This window comes from Phodopus roborovskii, unplaced genomic scaffold (assembly GCF_943737965.1).
Source record: "Phodopus roborovskii unplaced genomic scaffold, PHOROB, whole genome shotgun sequence".
In the NCBI taxonomy this organism is placed as follows: domain Eukaryota; kingdom Metazoa; phylum Chordata; class Mammalia; order Rodentia; family Cricetidae; genus Phodopus; species Phodopus roborovskii.
The window spans coordinates 503,545-520,482 of NW_026126541.1; the positions used below are offsets into that span (position 1 = coordinate 503,545).

At 42.9% G+C, this 16,938-nt stretch overlaps 2 protein-coding genes across 2 annotated transcripts in view; one reads left to right on the top strand and one right to left on the bottom strand.

Annotated features, from left to right (window-relative positions):
• Positions 1-11,341, top strand: part of Eif3a (eukaryotic translation initiation factor 3 subunit A) — a 30,339-nt gene extending 18,998 nt beyond the window's left edge. The window contains exons 15-22 of the mRNA XM_051199836.1: positions 242-364; positions 1,197-1,350; positions 2,685-2,869; positions 3,903-3,991; positions 4,870-5,558; positions 7,670-7,874; positions 9,026-9,225; positions 10,171-11,341. Coding sequence (XP_051055793.1) covers positions 242-364; positions 1,197-1,350; positions 2,685-2,869; positions 3,903-3,991; positions 4,870-5,558; positions 7,670-7,874; positions 9,026-9,225; positions 10,171-10,388 — 1,863 coding nt within the window. The 3' untranslated portion in view covers positions 10,389-11,341. The remainder of the gene's footprint in view (positions 1-241; positions 365-1,196; positions 1,351-2,684; positions 2,870-3,902; positions 3,992-4,869; positions 5,559-7,669; positions 7,875-9,025; positions 9,226-10,170) is intronic.
• A 3,714-nt stretch (positions 11,342-15,055) lies between these two features.
• On the bottom strand, positions 15,056-16,611 carry Nanos1 (nanos C2HC-type zinc finger 1). The gene has a single exon (XM_051199874.1). The coding sequence runs from the start codon at positions 16,249-16,251 to the stop codon at positions 15,424-15,426; it is 828 nt and encodes a 275-aa protein (XP_051055831.1). The 5' UTR covers positions 16,252-16,611; the 3' UTR covers positions 15,056-15,423.
• Positions 16,612-16,938: the final 327 nt, after the last annotated feature.

The following is a 16,938-nucleotide window of genomic DNA, read 5'->3' on the forward strand; positions in this document are numbered from 1 at the left end:
GAAAATCAGATGTTATGTCTTAATTACAGTAAAATTAAATAATTGTGCTCAAAACCTCTTTTACTAATATCCTAGGACTAATTTTCCTCTTGTTTTGGGAATTTTTAGGATACTGTTGTTACAAGAAGAACAAGGGGAAGGAACAACTTCCTCAGTTTTAGAGAATGTCTATTAGGATATTTTTGGGGTAAATTAGGAAAACAAATGCTTTGAAGATTAACCTTGTGTTGTATACTTTCAGATTACCACAATGCAGCTAGAGCGAGAAAAGGCTCTGGAACATAAGAATCGAATGTCACGAATGTTGGAAGACAGAGATCTATTTGTGATGCGACTCAAAGCTGCCCGACAATCTGTCTATGAGGTGAGATTCTTGTGCTTAAGGGAAAGTTAATTTGTGAACTTTTAGGGGTTTTGATTTTTAGGATCCTCCCTTAACACATTGGCAGAATCTGTCTTGAGTTAAAGTAGAACAGATAATTCAACATTTCAGTAGGAAGAGTTGGGAGATATTTTTAATCATATCAAGAAATGTTTCAAACATGAAAGTTGCTTTTTTCCATTTGAGGTGTGTTTTTTTTTTTTGAATGGGGTCAGTTTGTCTTGCTGTTTATTGTTTAACATTGACCTGTCTTGAAGGGGGTAGGATTTCAGGGGCATATAACATGGCTCACTCCAGATTAATGTGTGTTTTTAAGTTGTATATTTACTATTTGATGTAGAAATGAACTAGGTCAGAACTGGGCATGGTGATGTATACTTTTAATCCTAGCATTTGGGAGGCAGAGGCAGGCAGATGAGATCTCTGAGTTGGAAGCCAACCTGGTTTACACAGTAGTTCCAAGGCAGCCATGACTATGGAGAGAAACCCTATTTCTAAACAAACAAACAAACAAACTAAAGCAAAGATGTTTTTCATTATTTATAAATACAATGTGACTATAGATTTTTTTTGGGTTTTTTGTTGTCGCTGTTGTTTTTGAGGTAGGGAGCTGAACCTATGGCTGCAGATGTGCCAGGCAAAGTACTCTGCTCTCAGCCTAGTGTGTAGATTCAGTATGTCTGCTTTTGTATTTACATGGTGGCCACTTTCTATGGCTTTCAGATCTTGTGAGCTTCCAAGTGTAAAAGTGTATTCCTGGTTTATATTTTGAACAAAATTGACCCTTGAGAGGATATAACTGTTCAATTCACAGGAAAAATTGAAACAGTTTGAAGAGCGATTAGCAGAAGAAAGGCATAATCGCCTGGAAGAACGGAAAAGACAGCGAAAAGAAGAACGAAAAATAACTTACTATAGAGAAAAGGAAGAGGAAGAGCAGAGGAGGGCAGAAGAACAGATGCTAAAAGGTAACCATTTAGATAAGCTGCATGGTGTTAGATGCTATATTTTACAATCTTATTTAGGGAACAAAGGAATCTGTATAATTGGTCTCTTGACAATAGATAACTTACTGCATATGTTTAGGTGCTTTTACCTCTATCAACCTATGTCTACATACTTAAAATTTTATACTTTTTTTCTGTTGGTGTTTTAATATCCTGTTATTAATGATTATTATAAGTGTGGTTCTATACCTGGAATCCCAAATACACAGTAAGAATTTGCTAGTTTGGTTTATGTTGCTATAATAAAACACTGACCAAAAGTAGTTTGGGGGTGTGTGTGAAGACATGATTTATTTGGCTTCCATATCATAGTCCATCATTGGGGGAAGTGAGAGATTCTCCCTGGGGCCTCAAGGAAACCTGGAGACAAACTAAATCAGAGACCATGGAGGAGAGTTGCTTCCTGGCTCATTCCCTATAACTTACTCAGCTACCTTTCTAATATAGTCCAGGTACACCTGCACAGGGATAATGGTATTGCCACAGTGGGCCCTCCTACAGCAATCAAGAAAAGGTCCCCACAGATATGCCCATGGTTTCTAGGTCAATACTTTTCTCCCAAGTATGTCTAGATTTGTGTCAGTTGAACAAAAATGACTGGGTTTTAGTGTCAACCCAAATCATTATAGACTACGTATTTTCTTGACTCTCAACTGTTATTTGTTGATTGCCAGCTATCTTAGATTTCATTAAATTTTTGTTCATTAATGGGTGTGTATGATAGATGGGACAGGTCCACAAGCAGAGCAGAGGTTGGAGGCCAACTTTGAGAAGTCAGTTTTTCAATTTTCATGAAGGTTCTGGGTTACCTTATGTGTAAATATTTTTACCTGCTGAACCATCTTGCTGCACTTGTTTTTAATATTCTTTGTTGTTCATTTTTTTTCAAAATGGGGTTTTTTTTGTTTTGTTTTTTTGTTTTGTTTTTTTTTCTGTGTATTCCTGGCAGTCCTGGAACTCACTGTGTAGGTCAGGCTGGCCTCATACTCAGAGATCTGCCTGCCTCTGCCTCCCAATTGTTGGGATTAATGTTGTGCAGCACTATCACCTGGCTTGTTTTTAAAGCTTTTTATTTACTTATTTTATGTGCATTTTGCCTGGATGTATTATCTGAGGGTGTCAGATCCTGAAGTTACAGACAACTGAGCGGCCATGTAGGTACTGGGAATTGAACCTGGGTTCTCTGGAAGACATCTCTCCAGCCCACCGTTTAAAAAGATTTACATCTACTCTACATGTACTGCATTATACCAGCGTGGGTGGGAGGCACATTGAGTAACCTGACAATTTCACAGAGCGAGAAGAAAGAGAGCGTGCTGAGAGAGCAAAACGGGAGGAAGAACTTAGAGAGTACCAGGAGAGAGTCAAGAAACTGGAAGAAGTAGAAAGGAAAAAACGGCAGAGGGAGCTGGAAATTGAAGAAAGAGAACGGCGCAGAGAAGAAGAGAGGAGACTTGGTGATGATCCACTTTCTAGGAAGGTGAGCATAGAAGTTACCCTCTTGATTTTTCTTGAGCGCTGGAGAGGGAATCTGCACTCTTCATCTGGCAAGTCCCATACTGCTGAGCTGTCTTCCCAGCTCTGTGTATTTATTCTGTGGCCTGATTAACTATACATTCTCTGACTACTTAGATACAAAGATGTTTGGATTCATAGTGTCTCTATCATTTGGGAGAGTAATTAGGTCAGTCTTAACCCCATTCAGAATGTGCAGTGTAATGCAATCAGGAGCCTAGGTGATACAGCTTGTATACAAACAAAACTGGCTTGTTTCTTTCATCTGTTGAATTCTTCTAATTGTGGTCTGTTACCTACTCAATCATAGTTCTATTTTTAATGATTCCGTATGTCACTTCTGATTCCTTCTTTCCCTATCATATATATCCCTCTTCCAGACCTGTTTCAGTTTTCATAATGGCAGCATATATGACTCTTAAGTCTGCTCTTCTGTCTCAGCTTCCTCTGGTTCATAATCCTTACTGAGAGTCAAAGGCAAACATACTTGTTTGCCCTTTTCACCAGTTTCAGCTGTCAACAACTTGTGTTTCAGCCACTCTGAGTTACTGCCTTGCCCATTAAACACTGCCTAGTTATTGATCATTTTCTCAAATTTTTGAAATGACTATTTTTAATTACGTGCATGTGTCTGTGCACATGAGTGCAGGTGCTCACAGAGTTGTTGGATTCACTGGAATTGGAGTTACAGATCAACTTGTGAGGCATCTGTTGATGGGAACTGAACTCTAATCCTCTGGAAGAGCAGTACATGTACTTAACCACTGAGCTTTTTCCAGTCCCTAGTTTGTTATTTTTGTGGAAGGACAGGGTCTTATACAGATAGCCAAGGCTGGCTTTTATAAAGTTTCTGATCCTGTTTCTCTGCCTCCAAATGCCTCCTTTATTTTACAATCTTGGGGTTTAATGAAAGAATGGAATGCTTGAGTGATTGATAACTTTAGTAGTTGGAATCATAACTTTTATTACAACGATGCCTCTTTGCTCTGTGGGTGCAGGACTCTCGGTGGGGAGATAGAGATTCAGAGGGCACATGGAGAAAAGGCCCAGAAGCTGACTCTGAATGGAGGAGAGGCCCGCCAGAGAAGTAAGTGGAATTAAGGGAACAGTGTGTCTAGTCCTGGGAGCTGGTATCTGGGTTTTAAAATCAGGTTTAAGTTACACAATATTATGCAAATTCACCTATTTGAGCCAAGATCATGGTCCCATGTAGCTTTAAGATGACCTTGAACTCTCAATCTTATCTCTACCTCCCAAGTGTTGTATTTAAAAGCTTGAGTCACCATGCCTGGTTTTACTGTTGAGACTTTTGTAGGTTTTTTTCCCCCTCCCGTTCAATATTGCTCTGATGATTGATCCATACAAATCTTGAGAAATGCATCCATCAGATTCCAAGAGCAAGAATGAAATATGCAATGTTGTGGTGGCACACACTTTTTAATCTCAGCACTTGGGAGACAGAGGCAAGCAAGGTTGAGGCTAGCCTGATCTACAGAGTGAGTTCCAGGACAGCTAGGGAAACTCCCCCCCCCCCCCCCCCCAAAAAAAAAAAAAACCCAAAATTGTCCGTAACATTTTTCTAACAGTTGAACATTTATTTTAAAATATATTTTTAAATATTTGTAGTTCTGGAGATAGAACCTAAAGTTGCAATCTGAGGTTTTGAACTAAACTATTTTTTTTTAATGATAATTACTAGTGGTAGGAATAGTGCATTTTTATGTAGAGATTATTTAGAGAAAAAGCTCATTGTAAAAGAACTTTGTAAGTGTTCTTGGGAAGGAATGGGTAATTGTGGGCTTTTGTCTGTTAGTCTGTTATTTTAAGGTACTGGATTTTGCATAATTTTTATTTGGAAAACATTTTTAAAGGATAACTTAATGATTTGTAAGAATGAGTGAAATCATGGATTCATGTGCTTTCTGAAAAATTTGCTTTTAAAGCTTGTATCTTGTTGCTCTTTAGGGAGTGGAGACGAGGAGAGACTCGGGATGATGAGAGGCCTCACAGGAGAGATGAAGATCGGCTGAGACGCTTGGGGGATGATGAAGAGAGAGAATCTTCTCTTAGACCAGATGATGATCGTATTCCCAGGCGTGTCTTGGATGATGAGAGAGGGCCTAGACGTGGTCCCGATGAAGATAGATTTTCTCGTAGAGGAACAGATGATGACCGTCCTTCCTGGCGTAATGCAGATGATGACAGGCCTCCCAGGCGAATTGATGATGATAGGGGAAGCTGGCGTCACACAGATGATGACAGACCACCCAGACGAGGACTGGATGATGACAGACCACCCAGACGGGGACTGGATGATGACAGAGGAAGCTGGCGTACAGCAGATGAGGACAGAGGACCTAGACGTGGGATGGATGAGGACCGGGGGCCAAGACGAGGAGGTGCAGATGATGAACGGTCATCCTGGCGTAATGCTGATGATGACAGGGGTCCCAGGAGGGGCATGGATGATGACCGGGGTCCCAGGCGAGGGTTGGATGATGATCGAGGACCTTGGAGGAATGCTGATGATGATAGGATTCCCAGGCGAGGTGCAGATGATGACCGGGGGCCTTGGAGAAATATGGATGATGATAGGATTCCCAGACGGGGTGATGATGCAAGACCTGGTCCTTGGAGACCATTTGTCAAGCCAGGTAAGACTTATTATTTAGAAAGTAAGATGCTTTGTGGAATCCTGTTTGGTGTGTGTAGAAAATGAAATTGTAGGGCTAAATAACAGTTGTACTATATTCTTTTTTTTTTTTTTTTTTTAATGTAGGTAGGTTTTTTTTTTCCCTTGAGGGCCTGTGCAGTAACTTTTAAATGAAAATTAGTAATTATTAAATATTTGTTCATACAACTGTCCACCTTTGGGATCCTACTCTGGATCTCATCTCATTTTTATTCTTCTAGTCAACTCAGAGTGCTCATTTGACACTTAAACTTACCTGTTTCCTCCTCTCCAAATAAGCACCTGCTCTGTGACCACACTGTCTTAAATGTCTTGATAGGAGTTTTCTGCTTTGTTTTAGCCTGTGTTAAGTCTTGTCATTTAGTTGAGTTCTTGTTTTTAAAAAGCTCCATTACATGTATATGCATACCCGTGTGTGTGGGTATGTATGGGTATGTACATGTGAATGCAGGTGCCTATGAATGCCAGAGGCATCAGATCTCCTAGAGATAGTGAACGAAGGCCATTAGAGCCATCTGACATAGGTATATAAAGGGAATTGAACTACAAGAAAGTATGTGCTGTTAACCACCTCTCAAGCCTCATTTTGATAGTTTTTAAATCTATTCACTTTTGTGTTCCCCTGATTATAGTTGAGTCTTCTACCCTGCTAACTGGTTTCTGCTATTTGTTTCCACTCCCAGTTCTTTTTTTGCAATACCCACAATAATCCCTTCCTGAGTTCAGATCTAACCAGCACCTTTTTTGCTTTTACTGGTTGTGATTTCTGTGGCAAATCTTTTTGCCTTTTTTGGTCTTGGCCATATTCTACTGTGTGACCTTAGGACAACTAACTTCCATGCCTTGTGTAAAATGGGGTTGGCAGTATAGTAGGTTCTAGATCAATTGTGGTTGTGTCCTATAAAGTTGCCAGGAGTACTGAGGGATCCTAGAAGAAATACAAGGTTAGGTGCCTTTCTATTTAATTTGCCATCCATCAACGTATAATTTGTCTCTTGATGTGTCTCTGTTTAAATCACTTTCTCAACTATTGATTTGCAACAGTGAATTCATGGCCAGTTCTGCTGGTAACCCATGCTTGGACAAAGTTTGTCTAATGCGTGTTTTCCTCTTAGACACTACTTCAATCTGTGCTTGGATCAATTGAATAGTGGAATAACAAGCAAAGATCACAGTACTAAATAAGCTGTCCTTTTATAGGATACTTTTTATAGTTTACAAAGCTGATTCTGGGAGGCAGAGTGCTGCCAACTTGAGCTGGCATCACTTATGTCAGTAGATAACTTTATTCTCTCTGAATTTACTGGTTACAAAATTGCCACAAGTATTAATTTGGGATTAAAGATACTTGCAAGTGGGCTGGATGTGATGGCACACTTAATCTCAGCACTATGAAGGGCAGAGGCAGGAGGATCTCAGTGTTCAAGGCCAGCAAGCTCTCCATAGCAAGCTCTAGGACAGCCAGGGCTACATAGGGAGACCTTGTCTTTGGTGGGGAAGAAAAATTTTAAGAATTTGAAAATAGTTAGGATTGATGTAATTATGGCAAGGATTAAACAAGCTAACATAAATGGTAATAGAAGTCTGTAATTTGGCACTTGTTGAAAGTCAGGTACAGTGGTAACTATAATACATCAGTGAGAACTTAGCTTGCTTTGGCTTCTTCCTGCTTCATGAAAAACACTGGGCAGAATCAGAACATTTGTCCTTGTTTTATGACTGGATGATGGGGTGATGTCACAGGACAGGAATAGGGAAGTCGTTTTATGAAACATTACATCTTAACTGTTTAGGCGTCCTATAGCTACATAATTCAGAAAAATGATCAGCCATGAATGAATGAATATGGGTTTAGGTTTTTTTTTTTTTTTTTTTTTTTCTTAATGGAATAGGGATATTTTCAATTTGTTTAGGATGATAAATTGATGCTAAGATATCTTCATAAAAGGCTGGAGATGAGCTTATTTGATAGAGCACTTGTCTAGCACACATAAGGCCTTGTGTTAAATTCCCAGCACTACACAATCATAAAATTGCTAATCTGCTAAAAAAAAATTTCTTTTTATAAAATAGGTGGATGGAGAGAGAAAGAAAAGGCTAGAGAAGAGAGTTGGGGTCCACCTCGAGAATCAAGACCATCAGAAGAACGTGAATGGGACAGAGACAAAGAGAGAGATAGAGACAATCAAGATCGAGAGGAGGACAAGGACCCTGACAGAGACAGGGACAGGGACAGGGACAGAGATATGGACCGGGAGGATCGCTTCAGAAGACCAAGGTTGGAAACGACTCTGCTGTGCATTACAAATCACTTTTGAGAAGTAATGTTTTTGTATTGAGGGGATAAATGAGAATCTGGGAAATGATAAGCAGATGGATGTTTATTTGGGGAAAAATCACCAGAAACAAATGACATCCCGCAGGTTCCTGTCCAAAGGATGCTTCTGGATGCCCTCTGTCTCAGACCAGGAAGCAAGAGAGAGCTGGGGTCTGGGACCCTAGACCTAGTCCCCCTTTGTCATGGCCACACCTGCCCCCATGCCCCAATGGGTGTGGTCAGTGCAACAGGTGCGGGTGGGGTGGATATCTCACTACAGTTCTGTCCTCACCTAACCATTTAGATACATATAGTGTGTGACTGATTAGTCCCCCAGGCGCCCCCCCCCCCCCAAACTAGAAAGTGAAAAACATGGGTGTGGGTTTAACCTGTCTGAAGGTTACATAACAGGTAAAGGAACCTGTCCAGGCCTCTACCACTCCTTTTTCTTAGAGCAATGAATCAACTTAATTGCTCTTAAATTATCTTTTGTTTTTGGAAGAAAACATCTTTCTGTGTAGCTCAAGATGACCTGAAATTCATCCCCCCCCACCCTTCCAGCTCCCCACCTCTTGGTTTTATTCAAGACAGGTTTTCTCTGTAGCTTTGGAGGCTGTCCTGGAACTCGCTCAGTAGACCAGGGTAGCCTCGAACTCAGCAGAGATCCACCTGCCTCTGTCTCCTGAGTGCTGGGATTAAAGGAGTGAGCCACCACTAATGCTAAAAGTCTTGGCTTGTTCCTTCTGCCATAATGGCTTTGCCATTTTCATGTGGCTAATGAACTAGGTCTTGGAGTATGGATTGTGCTATTGTGCTTTAGTTAAATAGCTACAGGTGATATGGTCTAGGTGCTCTATGCCTGAGATACCAGATTGAGATTGAGATGTTAGGAGTTTAAACTCAGATTAATAAACTGTACTTGGTGTATTATGCTCCCCCACCCCTCTTTTTGGTAATGTTTTGCTTTTTGAGCCCTGGCTGCCCTGAAACTCAATCTGCAGACCAGGCTGACCTCAAAACTGGTGTGCACCAACATCACTAGGCTGGTGTGTTGCTTACAATTACCCATGTAGTCCATCAATAACTGAGCTTGTTACTTTAAATGGTTACAGGGATGAAGGTGGCTGGAGAAGAGGACCAGCAGAAGAATCTTCAAGTTGGAGAGATTCTAGTCGCCGTGATGATAGAGACAGGGATGACCGTCGTCGGGAAAGAGATGATCGTCGTGATCTGAGAGACCTGAGAGAAAGAAGGGATTTAAGAGATGATAGAGACCGTAGAGGACCTCCCCTCAGATCAGAGCGAGAAGAAGGTAGAGACATTTTTGCTTGTTGGAATGTTGGGCAATAGTTCTGTGGCAGGATTTGGGCTTCATATAATATCTTTTAGATTTATATGAACATTGAAAATAAGAGTAAATTCAGTGTACTTAGTTATGGGGTTGTGATGTAAGCTTGTGTAAGGCAAGTGTAGCAGTAGACTAAATGATAAGTAACAGAAACTGATAATGAAAATGGAGAAACTATTGATTATGTAAGGTCCTAGTGTATGAACACAAGAGTGTAAGTGTTGAGATAATTCAGGGCTGGTGAGATGACTCAGTGAGTAAAGGCCCTTACTAGGTTGGCACTTGATTTCAGTGTGGGGACCTGAAAGTTTACTGAACTAACATCTATAAATATATATACATAGGCAATCTTTTACATTATATGTACTTACTTTTGAACTTTTAAAGACAGTGCCTCTCTGTCTCCCAGAACTCGCTCTGTAATCTGAACTGAACCTTAATTCAGATTTATCTGCCTCCCAAGTGCTGCCACTACCACCTGGCAACAACAAAAAAATTTTAAGTACTTCTAGTGAGGTTAAAATGTCCATTGTACTTCAATGCTTTCCTTTCATACTTTTAACAGTTTCCTTGGCAGGATCAGAAGAGTATTAAAACATAACTTAAAATTTCACATCTTAAGACTCATTTGATACATTTATTCTGTTTTTTTTAATCTTGTGTTTAGTTTATAACTATTAATTTATTTCCATGACTAAGGATTTCGGTTCACTTCCAATTTTTCAATATGGCTGCAAGTTCATATCTTAAATGACACAAAATAATTAAAATGTGAACTTTTAGTAGGATTCTGCATTGTTTTCTCCATAGTTTAAAGCGAGCATTTCTTTAGTTTCACTTGCTTATTCTGAATCAGTAAAATAGTTCAAACTTAACATTTAATTTTTTTTCTTTTTTAAATTTTTATAGCAAGCTCTTGGAGGCGAGCTGATGACAGGAAAGATGACCGGACTGAAGAACGGGATCTACCTCGTCGTGTTCCTCCCCCAGCTCTTTCAAGAGAGAGAGAGAGAGAACGAGAAGGTGAGAAAGAGAAAGCATCCTGGAGAGCTGAGAAAGATAGGGAGTCCCTTCGTCGCACTAAGAATGAAACTGATGAAGATGGATGGACCACAGTACGACGTTGAGTCCTAGCAATGATGGAGTCAAACTTGTGTCTACATAGGTTTGATCACATTCAAGGATTATTATACTTGTGCTTCACCCAGTCTAAATTGAATTCTTTAATGTTGTCTCACCATAACACAAAAAGCATGAACTTGTATTAATCATATATAATAGATTGATCATGCACTGTATTCACAGGAGGTTGAAAAACCATTCCATTTTCTGGAATTTAAGGTGTTGCATTATTTCATCAATCATTTGTTTAAAGAAAAACTAAAAAAATAAAAATGAACCCTTCAGGTGTTAACACCTATATCTTGGTATACAATTGATCTTTTTGTTTTGATTTTGAAATACCAGCTATTAATTTGGAATAAGGTAAGGTTCTGTTAAAATATTTGAAAACCCTTTAAGCCAATGGGTCTGACAGCTTTCCCATCGTTAGTGAGTGGGAACATACCTTCTTAGGTATTTACTATTAACTACATTTAGGCAGTTTATAGCTTCTGACCAGTGTAGTAGACATTGCAAACACTGGTGGCAATGGGGTTTTCTGTAGACTTTACTTGAGAGAGGTGAGTATAAAGCATTTTGTAGTCATCATGACAACACTGCTCAAGCGCAGATCCAGAACAGTACAGCTCTGGGTTCCTAGAGCATTTGCTAAACTGTTGCTGTTTCTTTTTTTCTGTTGCCAAAAGAAAACTGCTTTCCACTAATTCATGCCTTTCAAGCCTTTTAAATATGACAATATTTATAAACGTGTGGTTTGGAGGAATTGTTTAAATTCTTTTTCCTAATTTTCTTCAGGATAGATTATTTCAACAAGTAATTTGTAGTGATGACTGTGTTGACTTCAATTTTGGAGTGTAGTAGCTGTGTTAAAGAGTAACCATTTGATCTTATTGAAGCCAACACAGAACTTGCTGCTGTGTTTTTTCTTCAGTGATAAATAAAATACTTACATAATTGGTGTTAGTGTTGATTTGTTAATGGTGCTATAGTCTGTATTCAGTTGAGGTTTTGTGGATTTTTATCAGTGCTGTTAAAATGTATCATAGCAAAAGAATAACCTAACAGTAACACAAAAAGCAAATGGTAGCAGCTACCAAGTTTGTGAATTGCCCTTGTCTTTTATGGAAACACTGTCCAGTTACCACCTTCCTTGGGTTTCATTTGGAATTAGGTGGGGGGAGGGGGAAGAATCCAACTCATTTGTAGGGGATTTTTGTTAAACTTTTAGTGGATAATGGCTTTATAATTTACCAAGGTAGTAGTTTAAAAATTTCTACTGTTAACGGCTGGCTGTCAGGCCAGAAGGGGGAGTACTGATGCTTTTCTACTTAATCAGGTGCTTTTGTATGGTGTTGATCAAGGACTGAATTTCAAACATGGAAGAACTTAATCTTAACAAGTAGTTACAGCCCATTGGTCATACTTGAGGCAGTCACGTACTGTGTATGCTTTTACAGGTGACCCAGACACTAAAGTGATGCCATAGATAATCCCCAGCAAATGATTCTTTTAATCAGCTACAGCTAGATGAATGCACGTGGTAGGGGAACAGTTTTCAAGGTTATCTTTCAGACCCCTACTATTGCAGCACAGCTGGGTTTCTAGACCCCCCCCCCCCAGAACAGGGAAGGCAGAGAAGTATGTGATGCTGTTGCTTTGTTGGTCCAGCTTATGGGAGCCCACCATCACATTCTCCGTACATCAAACAGGTTAAAGGAAAGCCGATTAATCTCCAGGTGAGCCTGTGGCTTTGGCAGTTGTAAACAGTGGAACCTTACAGCTTCTATAGCTGTAATTGAAGGTAAGAAGGACACTACTACACTCAGAAGATCTGTATCACACTTGTCTATACAGTGCCAGCCAGGAAGGGGTTGGAACCTACGTGTGGGATATAATCAAGTACTTGCCACTACCATGTGGCAAGTAATCTCAGAACTTTGTTGGGTGATGTGGAAGGATACTGGATTTTCTCAACAGCTTTCTCTGGTGAGACCCAGGGTTCAAAAACTTGTGTGTCCGTCTAGCCCCCCCCCCCCCAAGACATTTTTTTGCTAAGTTATAATAGAACTATGAGACACTGGAGGGAATGTTCTCACCAAGAGGCTTAGACAACAAAATTAACCTGAAATGCATTTTTGATAGTTTTGAAATACACGGTTTTGGTTTAATATATCTGACAAAAGTTCTAATCAAAACGATTAACTTCTGAAAAGGACTTTGTAGGAAAAAATAAAGTACAAAAAAGAAAAAAAATAGAATTAACAAGTTTGGACAGACAAGACTAAAGTATAACACAGCCTGTGCCGCCTGCCCATGGAGAATCTGTTACAGAGCTATATACCTTTTGTGGTTTAGCCAGTTACACAGTGCATTCTTACAAGCCAACCTGGTCACAGTTTTATATTGAACTTTGGGTTTTAAGTTTAATTTTCTTCCCTATAATAATGGGTATTGATCTTAGGTTTTGTGCATTCTAGGCAAGTGCTCTACCACTGAGCTACATCCCTGGCCCTAAACTTGGCTCTCTACTGTAAACAATTTTTGTAGAACCTACATGTTATTGCATTCCAAGGATTACTCTTTCCCCCACCCCCCCCTTGCCTCAGGAGTGCTGGTATTAAATATACACATACCACAATGCCTGGTTCCAAGGAATTTTTTAAAAAAGGGCTGTTTGTTAACTCTAGAACTCTTAGCAGTAGGAACCCAGCAATATTTTTTGTTTATATTGTGGCCTTTCAATATGTTAGCTGGTAAATGGATTCAGTATAGGGTAGAAAACATGGTATGTTGTACTTTTGTGTGTATATGTTCTTTGTGCAAGTGTATGGAGACCAGAGGTCAACAGGTGCCCTCAATCACATTCTACTTTTTTTGTTTTGTTTTAGTTCAAACAAAGTATTTCTTTGAATTTGGAGTACTGGAGGTAGACTGCCTGGCCAATGAGCCTCCGACAGGTTGAGACCATAGCCACAAACTACCTTTGACTTATGAGTCTTGCCCCATACTGCAGATAAATGTGCACGTACGTGGAGGTCAGCCTCAGATGGCAGTCTTCATGAGCTGACCTAACTTGAAAGGGTATTTCACACAGACCTGAAGCTCACCCATTTAGCCAGGTTGGCCTCTGCCTCACCAGCACTGGATTATAAACATTCCACCATTCCCACATTTTTATGTGGATGATGGGGCTAGAACTCAGGTTTTGGTGCTCCTTATTAATAGCACTTTATTAGTAGCTTTCTATTACAGGTGCTTGAGGGCATTTTCTCGACACCTCCGCCCCCATACCATTGAACAGGAATGCAAATCTTAACATCCCTGGTTCTGGTAAGATGTCAGAAAATAAAAGTTGGCATTAGGTTCCTGTCATCAGTGGTTCAGCTCATGTATTCATCCCACACCTTGGGAATTATCTGATGGAACTACCACAATTCAAAGAGCCAAATGACTTGATTTTGCTGTTGAGATTGCTCACTGCAAAAATGTAGACCAGTTAGGGGAGAGAATGTGAATTTATGTTCACTTGAAAAACTTCATCCCACAACAAATGGTTTATTTTCTAGCAAAAGGACAAGGAACTACATGGTTTTATTACTTTGTGTAGGCCTAGGTCAAGTGGAGTCTGCAATTCTGTGGGGCTGTAACTAACCAGGTATTATCTCCTTGGATATAGTATGATGCACCTCCCCCCCTTTACCAATAGGGTGCACAGCTATCCAGTATTTTTACATCACCCTGTTATAAGGAAAGCCAATTTGTTATGGAAGTTAGCGGTTTAATGTGAAATGCAGTCCCTAACTCCCAGTACTCTAGCTAGATTTGACTACTGGAAGTTTTATACACTTTAACTCATGGCTAGGCTGGTATTTTCAGATACTGTGGTTAGTGTTATGTCTGCCTTCATCTTTGCCTCTTCTGTCTTGATGATATGTGCCATAGTTCATCCAGCATTCAATGAGATGGATTTATTGGAGTACTGGTAAGGAGTTAGGAACTTTTGCTTTAAGGTTAAGTTCTGGAACCATCACCAGCAAAGTCATGACACTTGTACCCAACCCCAATTATTAGAGCCTTTTAAAATAGTGTTTATTCTGGCACACCTGTATATCTGAAGGCAGCAGCCCAGAGTAGAACCTTCTGGAACTCAGATTATTGCTTCAGTTTCCCATTTTCTATTTAGGAAGCCTGGAATTAAGTCACCAAGGTGATTTAACACTGCTCTCGGGTTTCCTCCTTTCTGATCTTAGTATTAGACATTATAAACAATTGGCCATGTCGGGATGGTGCATAGAGAAAATGCTAAGTAGGAGTTAAGGTGGGGGGTGTTAATGTATTCATATACTGTCACTGTATAAATACACAAGTCTCTTAAACAGCACCATTTCCAAATATGTACACGATATGATTAGGACTTGGCACAGTTAATTTTAAGAGTGGGAAGGGCTATTTGCTAATTTAGTAGAATATCTGATACATAAAAGGTTAAGGAACTATTCTACCCGCTACAGATTGTGCCTTGAAGTCTCCCAGCTAGGACAGAAACAAACCATGAGGAGGAACACCCTCTCAAATTAGTACTGGGAAGTATACTAAATTGCTTTACCTGCAAGTAGAATAAGGACAAATTTAAATTAATAAATTGCATCAAACAATAAAATAGACATTTGCCGACATTCCATAAAATGCTTAGTTATTATACACACTAAAGTTCAGAGGCTATGAAAATACTCTAGACCTAATAAAGTGCCTCCATAAAACGAAACACCCAAAATCAATTTCATACTGATGCGCACCTAAAATAGGCCGACGTATACAGTAAACGCCTCAGTCGCCACACTTAAAGCCGATGGCATACCCGCTCAGCTCTCACGGTTCTGGATGCGCGCTTTAAAACTAGAGACAAAATTCAAGATTTCAACGTCTGAGACCCGACCACTCCTGTAAAGTGCTGCGCCCCGGCGGCTTCCGCAAAACCAAGACCACTTCCCAAGTTGAGCCACAGGGGAAAGGAGGCGCGACCATGGCTTCAGGCTGGTTCTAGCGCATCTTCTTGCTGGGCAGGCTGTCCCTGGTGCTGCGCGGCGGCGGGCGGGCGGCGGGCGGTGGCACTTTGGAAAGCGGGCAATACTTGATGGTGTGTGCGTTGTCGCCGCTGGCACCGCATAGGGGACACGTGTAGCGGCGCAGGACCGGGCACAGCACTCGGCCGTCGGGGCCCTTGAGGATGTGTGTGGTGTAGAGCGCCACCGCCTCCTTGTTGTTCCGGCAGAACACACACACCTGCAGCTCCGGTTTCAGCAGACGTGCAGCGGCCGCCCCGGAGGCCGCGTGCAGGCGAGGCTCGGCCGCCCACGCAGGGCCCGGCTCCTCGCGCGGCGTCATCTCTGCCGCGGGGGCTGCGGGGGCGGCGGGGGCGGCGGGCGCGCAGCTCAGCAGCACCGCGGCGGCGCGCCCTGCGAACGGGTTGAGCTCGGCGAAGCGCTCCTCCAGCAGCCCGGCCTCGGCGGTACCGGCGCACAGCTCTAGCGCGCGCAGTTCCAGCGCGCCGCCCAGGTAGCGGTCTCGGGTCCCCGGCTCATCGCCATCGTCGTCGTCCTCGTCGTCGGTCGGCCCCAGCGTGGGCCCCACGGCCAAGGGCCCGGACCCTTCTTCGTGCGAGGAGCAGTGGGACGAGGAGGGCGGGGAACCGCGGTCTCCAGCCCTGGTGATGAGCGTGGCAAGCCCCAGGTAGTCGTTCCAGGAGCTGAAGGGCTGCGGGTGCACCGGGCCCGGGGCGCTCATGTAGCGGGCGCTGGGCACGAGCGCCATAGGCGCGGGGGCGCGGGCGCGGCGGGGCGAGCGTGGCGCCCAAGGGAAAGCCTCCATGGGCCGGCAGCAGGCTGCGCGCCTCCCCGCCGCCGCCGGCACAGGCCGGACGGAAGGGACGCAAGAGCCTGCCCACCGGCCTGCCTCGGGGTGGGGCAGCCTTGCCTCCTTTTATCGCTCCCGCTTTCCCGGTGCCCCTCCTCGCAGTCTCGGCCCTGCCCCCTGCGATCCTCCGCCGGGGCCACCGTGCCCGCGCCCCCGGACGGAGGCGGAGCGGAGGCGGGCGCGCGCTCCTCTCCAGCCCCGCGCCCCGCGCGCTGCGCCCACCTCGCCAGCTGCGGGGCGCCTGGCATCCTGCGAGGGGGCGGGTGAGGCGCCGCCTCGGGCCCTGGCGCTCAATGGCTGCCGACCTGACTCCGCGAGCGCCGCTCCAGCCGCTGATTGGTGGCAGCAAGGGAGGGGGCGGGCGGCGGGTGTGTCTGTGTGTGGGGGGAGTGGAGGGGCTGGCTGTGCAGAGAGGGACCGGGAGGGGCGGTGGCTGGGGCTAGCCTTCGCCCGAGCGTGGGGAACCGCTACCGGTGACCCGGCTTGGTTTTCCTTCTTCGTGGTAATGAGGATCGGTGGGCTCAGGTCGCGATGGAGCTACTGGGATGCAAGTATCCACCTGCAGCTTTGGCTGGACCGGGGATTAAGGTCCGAGACCACCCTTTCCCTTTGCCTTTCTGCGTCATCAGCAAGAAGAGCTGT

What these genes read in the sequence shown, in the direction of transcription:
- Nanos1 (XM_051199874.1), bottom strand. Translation starts at nt 16,251, where the DNA reads ATGGAGGCTTTCCCTTGGGCGCCACGCTCGCCCCGCCGCGCCCGCGCC.